Genomic DNA, 12,574 nt, shown 5'->3' with positions numbered 1-12,574 from the left:
CAAAAGCCTCATTTTGTGAAATAAGTAAATAGCAACTATTAACACAAAATCTCTCCCCCACTTATTATTTTTTATGGTAGGTCTGAAGCACTTTTTGATAAACTTCATGTTCACATGTACACCAGCTCAGAGCCTGGCTTAACACACCAGTCAGTCTCTACTACAGAGACAGGCAAGATTGTGGGAGTTTCCCATAAGGCAAAACTGAGAAATCAGCAATTCCAAAACACTTGAGCTGAACTTGTAGTGTTGGTCATAAAATTAGCAATGTGGAGAATAAGAATAACCTGTCACACTCAAACCAGAGGATAAAATCTTTAAGTCGGCTTCTAAGAGAAAAGCCAGGAAGTGCAGCAAATAGCAGAAGAGGGCATGTGGGATTAAGAGGGATGGAGCGGTACTTGCCTGCTTTGGAGATCCACTCCATATAGCCATTGAGCTCCCGTTCAATCTGCTGCTGTCTTCTCAGCTTCAGAAATGCTCGCCGGTTCTCCACCCGCTCCCTTTCTTTGGCAAACTCCCTATAGGTAAGAATGTGACAGATTGCTAAAGGTTCTCCATGATTCTGGCTGAATCACAAGAGGAATAAGAAGAGATAAGAAGAACCCTTCTGGATCAGACCAAAGGCCTATCTAGTCTAGACTTCTTTTCCCACAATGGGCAATCAGATGCACACCTGAAGAAATGTCTCCACTCCACATTGTACAGCTCAGACACTGAGATCCAGCTCAAAGGGTCTTCTGGCGGTTCCCTCACTGCGAGAAGTGAAGTTACAGGGAACCAGGCAGAGGGCATTCTCAGTAGTGGCACCCACCTTGTGGAATGCCATCCCATCAGATGTCAGGGAGATAAATAACTATGCAATTTTTAGAAGACATCTGAAGGCTATCCTTTATAGGAAAGTTTTTAATGTTTGATGTTTTATTATGTTTTATATCTGTTGGAAGCCAACCAGAGTGGCTTGGGCAACCCTGTCAGATGGGCAGGGTACAAATATAACAAAACAACAACAGCAACAGCAGCAGCAGCAGCAGCAGCAACAACAACAACAACGCCTCTGGGAAGTCCACAAGCAAGACGTTTGTGCAACAGCACTCTCTTGTTTGTGATCCTCAGCTACTGGTATTCAGAGACATATTGCCTTTGTTACTGGAAGTAGTACACTGTCATTATGACTACTAGTCGCTGATAGCCTTATTCTCTGTAAAGAACAACACAGAAGGGAAACAAAATCAAGACACAGAGCTACACAGTGAGTGTTTGAAGATCAAAGGTAGAAATGAACCCTGTCATGGTGTTCAGTTGCTGTTAAACTTCATTTCATTTGCAGGGCTGAGAAAGGCAATTCCAAGCTCTGTCTAGGACAGGTGTAATACATACTTACCCAGAAAGCACCCCCAGCACAAGGTTGAGCATAAAAAAGGATCCAATGATGATGAGGGGGATGAAGTACAGCCAGTTCCAAGCACTCCCTGAGGCATCATTACTCTGCAGGAGGAATACAGAGGTGGTGAAGTTATAGGATGGTAACATAAAGGAACACATTTTGCATGGACACCATTCAGAATAGGCCTTAAAACAAGGCTCCTAAATCAATGCTTGGAGGATAGCCTTATAATAAGTTAGCCAAACAACACAGGAATGGGCAAACTGAACCAAGTATGTGGTGTAAGAACAATCCATCTTGATGTCTCCTGAATTCTTAGGTACAGGAATCCCTCAGATGTGATCACAAGAAAATATGGCTCATTCCCAACGACTGTGACTGTCACTCTAACTACCAATAGAAAGAGTCGATAGTGAGGTTGTTATTCAATAAACCTATATCTTTGCAGATGAGCTAAATGGCCACTCTCTTCCCTGAGTACCTGTGCATTCACATGTACACATTAAACCAGAATTTGACATAGTGTGACATGAGAACCAGGCTACTGAGTCAGACCTTTGATCCATCAAGGTCAGTATTGTCTACACTAACTGGCAGAAGCTCTTGGGATTCTCACACAGATGTCCTTCCGAGGCTTACCTGGCGATTTAACCTGGGGCTTTCTGCATGCATGGCGGATGCTCTTCCACTGAGCTACATCCTTTCCCCCTGGATTTACATGTGAGTATAAGACATAGGTTACAAGAAGCAGCCTTAAAATGAGGTAGTCCAGTGGTTGACATACAGCACAGTCATCAGCAATCAATAGTTTCAGGCTGAGGTCTTTAGAGATCCTAGGATTGAAGCTGGCCCCTCATACACAAACAGCACATACCTCAGCACTGATGTTGGAAGATAGGGTCCATAGCGCAATGACAGAGCATACGCTTTTTTGGAAGTATTTTTATTAAAGAGTGTGTGGAGTGTCTCTCTCTCTCATATTTTTACATGTATCATTTTTGCAAATCAGTTACATTTGTTGAGACACTGTGATAGGTCCCAGGTATCTCCATTTGAAGGTTCTCCAATACGGTAGCTGGGCTAGGATATATCTATGCTTGAGTCTTTGGAGAGTGGCTGGCTAAGCCAAACTAGTAGGCACTTAAATAGATTGTAGGTTGTTATGCATATTGTTTTTTCTTCACTATGCATATTATTTTTTCTTCACAGGGGAACCCAATTCTCACTGTAAAGACAACACGCGGTGGGAGGGGATTATCTCTCTACTTCCCACTAAGATTGAAATAAAGATTCCATGCCATAACTGTTGCCACTAATTGTGGGACTAGGAGCTTTAGGTGGTGGTGGGGGGAATCATTGGTGCAAAGGGACTTTTCCCTAGTCCTCCAAGATACAGTATATTTGGGGGAGGGAGAGGCAATGATCTCCATTCCAATCCCAGGAGTGGGGTGCAGATATAAGACTTCATTTCTCATGAACTGCCTTTACAGTAAGAATTGGGTCTCCCTTGCCCTTGCCCTTACTTAAGAAAAAAATAAGCTACCGTCTACCATGTGTTAAGTGCACATCTAGTCTGACCTTCAGAGTAGGCAGTAGACACTAGTTGGACCAATGGTTTGATTTTGTATGAGACAATTTGTATGTCAAGGGGAAAGGCTCAAGAGATATTGCTTCTAGGCCCATTGCTCTGTTTCTATTAGAACAGGGTTTCCCAAAGTTGGATCTACAGTTGTTGGGTCTACAGCTGTTGGGTCTACAGCTCCCATTTCCCTAGCTACCAGGGCCAGTGATCAGGGATGATGGGAGTTGTAGTCCAACAACAGCTGGAGACCCAACTTGGGAAAGCTCTGCATTAGACCACTGGGTTGTTAAGTTTCATGAGTATGTAAAAGACTGTAGCAGCAAAGATGATGGAAACAGGAAACGGGTGAACTTCTTGCAAAGGTGAACAACCCACTTTTACATCTCAACAGAACTGGTGGCCCATAAAGGTGGCCCATAAAACATGTACTTAAATTTAAGGTGTGTGCTAGAAAGTTCTTCCCTGTAACAACTGTAACCAGAACCTGGAAGTCGTGGCTTTCTGGGGTTTTTTGTCCTAGCTCCTAAACAAGTCAACTTCCATAACCAGTGTTCTTCTTTCATCTGTTACCATAAGTACAGAAACGAGTCTTCTTTGGTTCTTCTCTGTCTTACTGACACCATCAATAGAAACCATGGTCCTTGCTCCATACCCTGCTATCAAAAGCCTCCTGCAATAGAATTCCAGCCATGCTTTGCTTGTATGCAGATAGTTCTCCAACAGAAAGTAGCTTGCCTCTCCTCTGTACCTTGAAAGCCAACATTAGCAACGGGTCACAGGTTTGCCCCAAGGAATGTGCTAATGGAACGAACCCTTTTGTGAAGCCTGGCTACTCGGCAGTGGCTGTAGGGCACTAGAAGTAGGAGCTTTGTATGGATTGCATATATGTGAGCCACTAACAACTCCTTGTCCCCATTTCTCCCTTCTAACTATAGGCTGAGGAACAAAAAGATATTGTGCAACTGTGGCAGCTGGTGAACCCCAGCCTTCAAGAGCGCACTGAACAGCCAGGTGACTTAGCACATAAAGGACTCCACAGTCACTTGAGAGGCTTCTATGTCTAACCATCTTCTTCCCACACAAATATCTGACACAATTGTTGACTCACGACAGGTGCAAGAACAATCTAAACCTCACACAGTTTCTACCTCATCACTTACACTGGAGCTCTCCGAGGTGAACGGTGTTAAAAATAGTAAGTTTTAGCATTTATTTAGGGCTTCTGAGAATCCCAAGCACACTATATTTCTTATCTTAGTTATCTGGGGCGGATGGGGGGCGGACGTGAAAGAAAGCTCAGTATTATCCTCATAACTGCAAATGGGTGGGTGGTTAAGGAGTAGGACCGAGACGTCAAGAAATCACGAGGATCATGCCCACAGAGAAAACTCAGTTCACATCCTGGGCTTATTTGCACAGTCAAGAACCAGAGGTTGTTATCTCAAGGATTGCTATTCTGAGGTTATTCATACGCTCTGGTTGCTGATTATCTTGCATCATTCATAGGCATCTGCTTTCTTTTTTAAAAAAGTGAAACTGTGAACTTCACATCTGCCATAATCTACCCAGTTATTGTTTACATGACAACTTGTCCTGGGATGAAAGAATAACTCGTTGATTATTACCATGCATATGATAGTATCAGGTTACAGAGCACGTTTAGCGCAGATGTCCTCAACCTGGTGTCCTCCAGGAGTTTTGGAGCCCCAGCTAGCATAGTTATTTAAAAGGTATGATAGGAGTTATAGTCTAAAACATTTGAATAGCCCAAGGTTGGGAAAAACTGGTTTAGGGGGTTTTCTATTGGGGTATTTCTGTAGACAGCTCCTCTGTTAATAATCAACCTCTGGTTTGGGGTGAAGTACTTCCCAGAGGATCTAAATTTAGTAGAGGAGCTAAAGCACACTAAAATGGCCTCTCACAGATTCATGTATTAATTCAAATGCATGAAATTTGTCTACGGAAGCCCAGGACCAAAATGCTTGCCTTAGAGCACTGCAGAATTCCTCCTTCTACATTTTATATCATTTATTTGTTTTACTATTTTAAAATGGTAAACCCCCTTCACAGAAAGGTGGTAGATAAATGCAACAAATAAACCAACAAACCATTGTCTCTGCCTAACATTTATTTTGAGCTTCTGGAGAAGGCAAACTCATTGGGTTCAACTTGGTTCTACATCGATGATAACTCTATTGATTCATTGTGTGAGAACTCTGTGGACTTATCCAGACAATTAAGATATGTGTACCCAAACTGCATATTGTAGGAACTCCATGATGAGGGTTGCCCATGCTTCGTTTTTTAAGTTCATAGCAGCTGGGAAGGGGATGGAATCAGGACTGAATGTCTGCACTCCATCTCCTAGTTTCCCCTTCTTTTTCAGTTTCCTACCCACAAATCACTCCACACTTCCACCTCATCACTACCCCCCCCTATCCCTACTCCACTCCACACAACACAATAGCCTGCTTTTTCATCCAATAGTGGTCTCTCTTCTTTTTCCACAACCAGGTTGGTCTGCCCGCCCCATGTTTTTCTGTTTACCTCTCCACAGATCTCTCTGCACTTCCATTTCTCAATCCTCCCCATGCCCTTCTTCCATCTCTAATTTTGTTCTGTTCCTGTCGTTAGTCCCTGCACACACACACTCCCATCTACTGTTCACGGAGTTCCGTAGCAAAAGCACAGAAAGAATTCACTCTCCCAGAAATTCACACGCTGAGAAGACATGTCAGACAGAATAAGTGACCCATGTAGCATGAATGGCTGCTACAGGCTAGAAAAGCTGGTGCCATTATGTAGTTGTAATGATGCAGACATTCTCTCACCCCCTGATTGGCTTCAGCAAGTGTTAGATGTTCCCATAAAGATGTGGGAAAGAGATGCAAACAATGGGTGTGTAGAATGCTCCCAAGGTGCCACAAATAGGCAGACAGGTCTGTTGCGAAGGCACATAGTCCATTGGCACAGTCCAAGTGGATTGAGGGAGTCCAGCTCGTCAATAGCCACAGGGGCCCAATGAATTATCTCCCTGAGAGAAGATGCCCTCTACTATATTTTCTATTGACTTCACTTCCCAAAATATTAAAATACTGTTTGCTAGTATAATACAGAAGACAGGAGTGCCTGGCGTGCTCTGGTCCATGGGGTCACGAAGAGTCAGACACGACTAAACGACTAAACAACAACAAAATATAATATAAGTGTTCCAATGAGTTCTCCTTTGGCAGTAGAATGTCACCATTTATTCTAAGAACTTCTTCCTATCTACAGTAATTGCTTTCCTTTCCCATGATTGCTCAATGTGTAGATGAGCTGACCCCATGTGCAGATTGGTTCCATCTGACAATGGGTTTGGGAGAAGCAGAGAAAGTCAGGGGGTCTGAGCCATGGCTGCCCTGGTGTTGTTAGATTCCCAACACCCATCAGTCTCAGTCAGCATAGCTAGTGGTCAAGAATGATAGAAGCTGTAGTTCATGAACATCTAGAGCAGAGCTTTCCAAACTTTTCATGCTGGTGACACACTTTTTAGACATGCATCATTTCATGACACAGTAATTCAGTTTTACCAGCAAACTGGAGGTTAAATTCACCCCTTTCCAGCCCTAGGAGGAGCGTGGGGAGTGTTCGCATGACACACCTACACATATGACACACAGTTTGGAAAGCTCCAATCTAGAGGGCTGCAGGTTGCCTATCCTTGGAATAAGTCATCAAAGGGGTCATAATCAATTATTTGTTGATTGCTGTTTTAACTGTTGATTATCTCTATGCTGTATTCTACTCTTTTATTGTGGTATAAGGTAGCTTAGGACTTTTTGTGAAGGGCGGGTAATAAACGCACCAAATAAAAAATTAAATAAATAACCTGATGCTGCATTCATCAAGTAAATAGCTCAGTCCACAGACCATGAGACTTTTAATTTCGGGGTTGTGGGTTCGAGTCCCATGTTGGGCAAAAGATTCCCGCATTGCAGGAGGTTGGACTAGATGACCCTCATGGTTCCTTCCAACTCTACAATTCTATGATTCTGTGAACTGGAACTAGGAAAGAAAAGAGAATCTGAGAGTGGGGGTGGCTTGCTCATGCCCTATTCTTTCTTGGAAACAGTCATATGCATAAACTCCAGCCACGTTACATTTATAGAGAGTCTACAGGGAGAAGGAACACAACCGTTTTCAAAAAATGTATAGGAGACCTACATGGGGGGTGAGGGTGGGAAGGCACAGGAGAGTAATGGAGCCAATTTGGGTAGAAAGAAACTAGTTTCCTTTCCCAAGATACTAGGAATGAAAAGATGTGCTGGTTAGTTATCCAGGGCACCTTCAAAAACGCACAGGACACAGAGAAAAGAGGACAAAGTGGGCGCAGGAAAGTGATGCGAGAACATGGAGGGAAAGTACTATAGCAGAAAGCCCATCCAACATTAAAGTGGATGTTTCCTCTTTAACTATGCAATTTAAACAGAGCCTCACCATCTCCACCCCAAAGACTACAAAAAGCAGAAGCTCCCCCATCCCCCACAAATCATTTCTTTGCTCTTGTGATTGTTCTATCAGCAGGAGCATTCCTGCTTGCCAGACAAAACAATCCTCCTCTCCTCCACTTATGTGCTGTTCTGAGGTTTCACCTTACTCTTTAGAAAAGATTTGGGAAAGGTGTGTGTTGGGAGGAGATTGAGGAAAGCCCCGATGCTGGCTTCCACTTAATGCACCGGGTTAGCTGAATCTGGGCCATAGGATCTACCAGGTCAGTATGATGAGAAGGAATTCCACTAGATGGTGCATAACTGCGGGGCTCACTTCTGTTGAAAACTCCAGCTCTGCTCAATGGGACTTACTCTCAGGTAAACATGCAGCTGGAGGAGAAGGGGGAAGAGGCTGGAGAAAGAACTGTGAGTGGAGGGGTAACCTTACCCCACCCCACTGGAAACTCACCAAACCTACTGCACCAGTTATGTTAGGGCATTTTGTGATTTTATAGTTTATGTGACTTTGCGCTGAGTTCAATCTTTTTACATAGCCTTTTATGTCTTGTGGTAATTTATGTTTTAATTGATTATAGTTTAGGAATGATTTATCGTAATGGTTGATAGTGAATTTCTATTTAATTATTATTTACTGATATTTCGAGAGTTGATTTTATTGACAGTCGTACCTTGGATCCCGAACGCCTTGCGAGTCGAACGTTTTGGCTCCTGAACGCCGCAAACCTGGAAGTGAGTGTTCCGGTTTGTGAACGTTCTTTGGAACCCAAACATCCAACGTGACTTCCGCAGCTTCTGCAGCCAATTGGAAGCCGCACATTGGTTTCCGAACGTTTTGGAAGTCGAACAGACTTCCAGAATGGATTCAGTTCAACTTCCGAGGTACCACTGTATTACTTTATTTTTTTTTATAAGTTTTTATTTTAAGTCATTTTTAAATGACTTACTTGTATTGAATTAGACGGTTATAGGATATGTGATCTTTGTTGTGTATTTTGTTGTTTCTTCAGCTTGCAAAGTGTCTTGTGTATAACAATATAGAAAGGGAGTATACAAATTAAAAAGTGAAATGAAGAAATGCAGCGTGAACATCTGAAGCAGTGTTGCGCTTATTTATTTAATAAATTTCTACTGCATCTTTCATCACACAGAGTTCCAAGGGTGGGTCACATAATTAAATCAAAATATGTTATAAATAACCATCACCTCTCACATAAATAAAACTCAAATAAAAATAAAACTCACATTTCCAATGAATACTTGACTACTCCTGCAACAAGACAACTAGTATTGGCTGCATCTCCCCCAAAACCTCTCCCTGCCAAAAGCTTGGGCAAAGGGATATGTTTTTAACTGTTGCCTAAAAGCAAATAAAGTTAGTGCAAGACTTGCAGTTAGCACTGGAATACTGGCAGTGTTTGTGCATGTGGTGCATTAATTGCAGGATCATAAAATCTTGTTATGCAGAATTTAAAATATTTAGCACAGGTGACTCGCAACTTAAGCACATTTAACCTGTGTCCATTCAGCTTTACATGCTTGGCAAATTTAATTTAAAAAGGGGGCAGGCAACAAGGGGGGCAATCTTTGAACCCAATGTGTTTTGGACTATATGTGATTTTGGCTTTAAGAATTACCCCCAGAACATAACCCCAGCATAAGTTGAGAGTAGCTTGCAATTACTTTATCTATCGTGTTTATTGTAAAGAATGGGATAGGGACAATTTTGTACCCTGTTTAATTTTATTTTTAGGTTAAAGTGAAGTGAAAATCTAAATAATAAAACTCGAACTAAATTGTGGGGATAGACTGATCCAGGGAATAATCAAGGCCAAATGATCCACATGCCACACAAGCACAGATGATAAATCAGCGTAATCTAACTCATTGTGAAAAGACTTCTTGAGAAAGCAGAAGTGAGGGCAGCAACAGATTCCTGCAGGGCAGACAGCTCCAGCGGACTTGAGCATATACAGTATAGTGCATCTTCTTCCACTGCTTGGCTTATTCAGCGATCTCTATCGAATCAAAAACTGCTGAGAAAGGTCATACCAATCTATAATTTGAAAGTGCTCTCTCTTTTTCGCTTCTCATTTCCCTAACATGCATCTTACTCTTTCAGGCCCTGTAGACTGTGCTGTTTTGATTCTTAAAGTGATTTTTTAAATTGCTGGCTGAGACTGCCAGTTTGGATTTAATTCACCCCAATCAATCTGCCTCCCCCCCCTCACACCCAGTGCCCCTCCTCAAATAGTAGGGTGGTCTCCATTTTGGGGGATAACAGGACATAAAGCTTTTGCTCCACTTCTTTCTAACAAAAGTGAGACTCCTGGTAGTATGTAGTTGCTCTAAGAATGAGCAATTACACAAATCAAATCAGTGTCTGAAAGGAGAATGGACCTACTTTTCCAATTTCTCCTCTTCCTGGTAACCAAAGTTCAAGGTGCACTTGCCACCCTCTAGGGCAGGCCTGAACAACATGCAACCCACCAAACCAAAGGCAGCCCACCAGCCATGTTCTGGGGCCTGCCAGTTGCTTGACAGCCCCACTCCATATTTGCATTCCTGGGTATGCAGCAATAACAGCCATAGCTAGCTTGTGTGCTGCTTGCCTTTGAGGAGTTAACACTCACTGCTTAGTTTTCCCATTTCTAACCCCTAGAGCCACACACCCGCATCTGTCAAACATTTAGTGCGCACACACTAACATGGAGGTATCTAGCAGATTCGTTCACTGAAATTCACTCCCACTGTTCCCAGAAACTTGTATAATGCCATGAATACTGGTGCAAAGTCTCTTCACCCCAGTGCTGTCTTGGAGGGATTCATGGCCACTGACTCACAGAGCATTGCTGGCTGCCACAAATTCTCTTGGAAGCCAGTGGGGAATATAGTGAGAGACAATCCTGGGACAGCAAGCTCTGCTGTCTGCATTAGCTTGATTAGCTCATGGAACAGAGTGCGAATTTCATGGGTAGAGCACTTCCCAGTCTCAAGCTGTTTGGGAAACTTGATACAAAGAAATCCATCTGATGGTAATCCTACTCAAAGTAGATCCACTGACTAACTTCAGTCCATTGATTTCAATGGGCCAACACTCTGAGTAGGTCTAGCATTAGAGTGGCTGGGGAAACCCAGCCAGATGGGTGGGGTATGTATGTATATATGTATGAATAATAATAATAATAATAATAATAATAATAATAATAATAATAATTACAACCCGCAGTTCCCTAATACAGCTACATCTGAGAAAGTGGGCAAACCAGGTGACTCGCCCAAGACCCCCCAAAATGGGTGTCTTTTGGTCTGACGCTCTGGCATGAGCCAGCTGATCTGCGTGAGAATGAGACCAAAAAAGAGGGTCTTTTGGTCTGAGATCCAACCAGAAGCTGCAATTTCTTCTGGGATGCCCTGCTCAAATTGGGATGGTTGAGGGGTACACTGCTAAAATACCATCAGACAAACAACACAGGCACCTACTGCAGCCTAGCTGAAAAGGTTACAGCACAGCAGAAAGCCAGAGCCGACCATGGTCGGTATACAAATAATAAAGGTAAAGGGTAAAGGGACCCCTGACCATTAGGTCCAGTCGTGACCGACTCTGGGGTTGCGCGCTCATCTCGCATTATTGGCCAAGGGAGCCGGCGTATAGCTTCCAGGTCATGTGGCCAGCATGATAAAGCCACTTCTGGCGAACCAGAGCAGCACACGGAAATGGCGTTTACCTTCCCGCTGTAGCGGTTCCTATTTATCTACTTGTATTTTGATGTGCTTTCGAACCGCTAGGTTGGCAGGAGCTGGGACCGAGCAACGGGAGCTCACCCCGTCACAGGGATTCGAACCGCTGACCTTCTGATCAGCAAGTCCTAGGCTCTGTGGTTTAACTCACAGCACCACCTGGGTCCCCATACAAATAATATGTTCCCTAAAAAGGAGGGAAACTTCATGCAGTCATGAATGCCCAGTGTTTAGAAAAATGAGAGAGACTATTGAAACATTAACATTTTACATGCTGGAAAAACCCTGCCTGAAAGCAAAGTAGGTGAAGAATACTGAGGGCTAAGCTGTACATTTAATTGCATGCTTATTCAGGGGTTTTGCTTTTTACACAAATAACCAGTATGAGGCCTTTCAAGTAGGCTCCTAACATAGTAAGGGGAGGGGCTTTAACTCTTTACCCTCTTGCTGTGGTCCAGATCTGGACTGCAGCCCCTATGCCTACAAGGTGGGGGGGGGGGCGACACCTCTTGTTCATGGTGGCTTTTCTTGTAGTGCAAAACTGCAGCTGTGGGGAGTCTGATTCTGATCAGGTTTCTAGCTGGGGTGGTCTACCCCCTCAATACCATGCTCCTGATCTGTATCTGAGGACCTGCCCTGCCAATTTGTGGAAAATCAAAACCCTGCACTTAAAGGCTAGATGGCTCGGACTTGGTTTAAGGCAGTTTCCTGTGGTTTTAACAGCCCCTCAGGTTCTTTCAAGTACAAACTGCTGTGGGTTTAATTAGCCAAGATATCTGGCTGGTACTGCTCTCCTGCCGTCTCATAGGAAAAATAGACACAGACTTCTATTTGCTTCATATTACAACATGCGAATGTCTGTCATCCCAAATTCTGTGGCTACACCGAATTATCAACACTAGCAAATATACATTACTGCTAATATTTCCCCATTTCTAGCCAGACATAGGTGCTGTACAAAAAAACATTCCCCCCCCACAAAAAAATACCACAGACCCTGCCCACAGGTTTAGTCTAACAGCTACAATATAAAATAGGAAAAAGAGACAGGGAAGAAAAAGAAGAAGAAGAGAGCAAATGTGAGAGAGCCAATTCTGATATACAATTCTATTATTGTTGTTCTATTGACCAGGTGGAATGGCTACTGAAGAGATAGTTCTGGGAAGTGAGGAGCCAAATGGCAGTTGGGCCTGGCTAAGCCAATGAAGTGGGGCCAATTTGTCTCACCTCATCTCCAGAGGCAGCCAAGTGAAATGGCTACTAACAGATGACAGCCCTGGGAGAGGAAGAGCCACATGGCAGCTGGTCCTAGTGAAGCTGTTGTATTAGGCTTTGCTGTTTCGACTCCTCCTCTGATGCAGCCAGGTAGAATGG

The 12,574-nt window shown here is 43.4% G+C and overlaps 1 protein-coding gene across 3 annotated transcripts in view; it reads right to left on the bottom strand.

The window, feature by feature from the left end:
* CACNA1A (calcium voltage-gated channel subunit alpha1 A) overlaps positions 1–12,574 on the bottom strand; it is a 272,529-nt gene that overhangs the window by 113,369 nt on the left and 146,586 nt on the right. For all 3 annotated transcript variants that reach the window (XM_088661718.1, XM_088661717.1, XM_088661716.1), the window contains 2 exons: positions 1,385–1,488; positions 406–521 (listed from right to left, as the gene is read on the bottom strand). In XM_088661718.1, coding sequence (XP_088517844.1) covers positions 406–521; positions 1,385–1,488 — 220 coding nt within the window. The remainder of the gene's footprint in view (positions 1–405; positions 522–1,384; positions 1,489–12,574) is intronic.

This window comes from Zootoca vivipara, chromosome 2, assembly GCF_965207765.1.
Source record: "Zootoca vivipara chromosome 2, rZooViv2.hap1.1, whole genome shotgun sequence".
NCBI lineage: Eukaryota > Metazoa > Chordata > Lepidosauria > Squamata > Lacertidae > Zootoca > Zootoca vivipara.
Note: the sequence above shows the minus strand (reverse complement) of the source record. Positions and strands in the feature narration are given on the sequence as shown.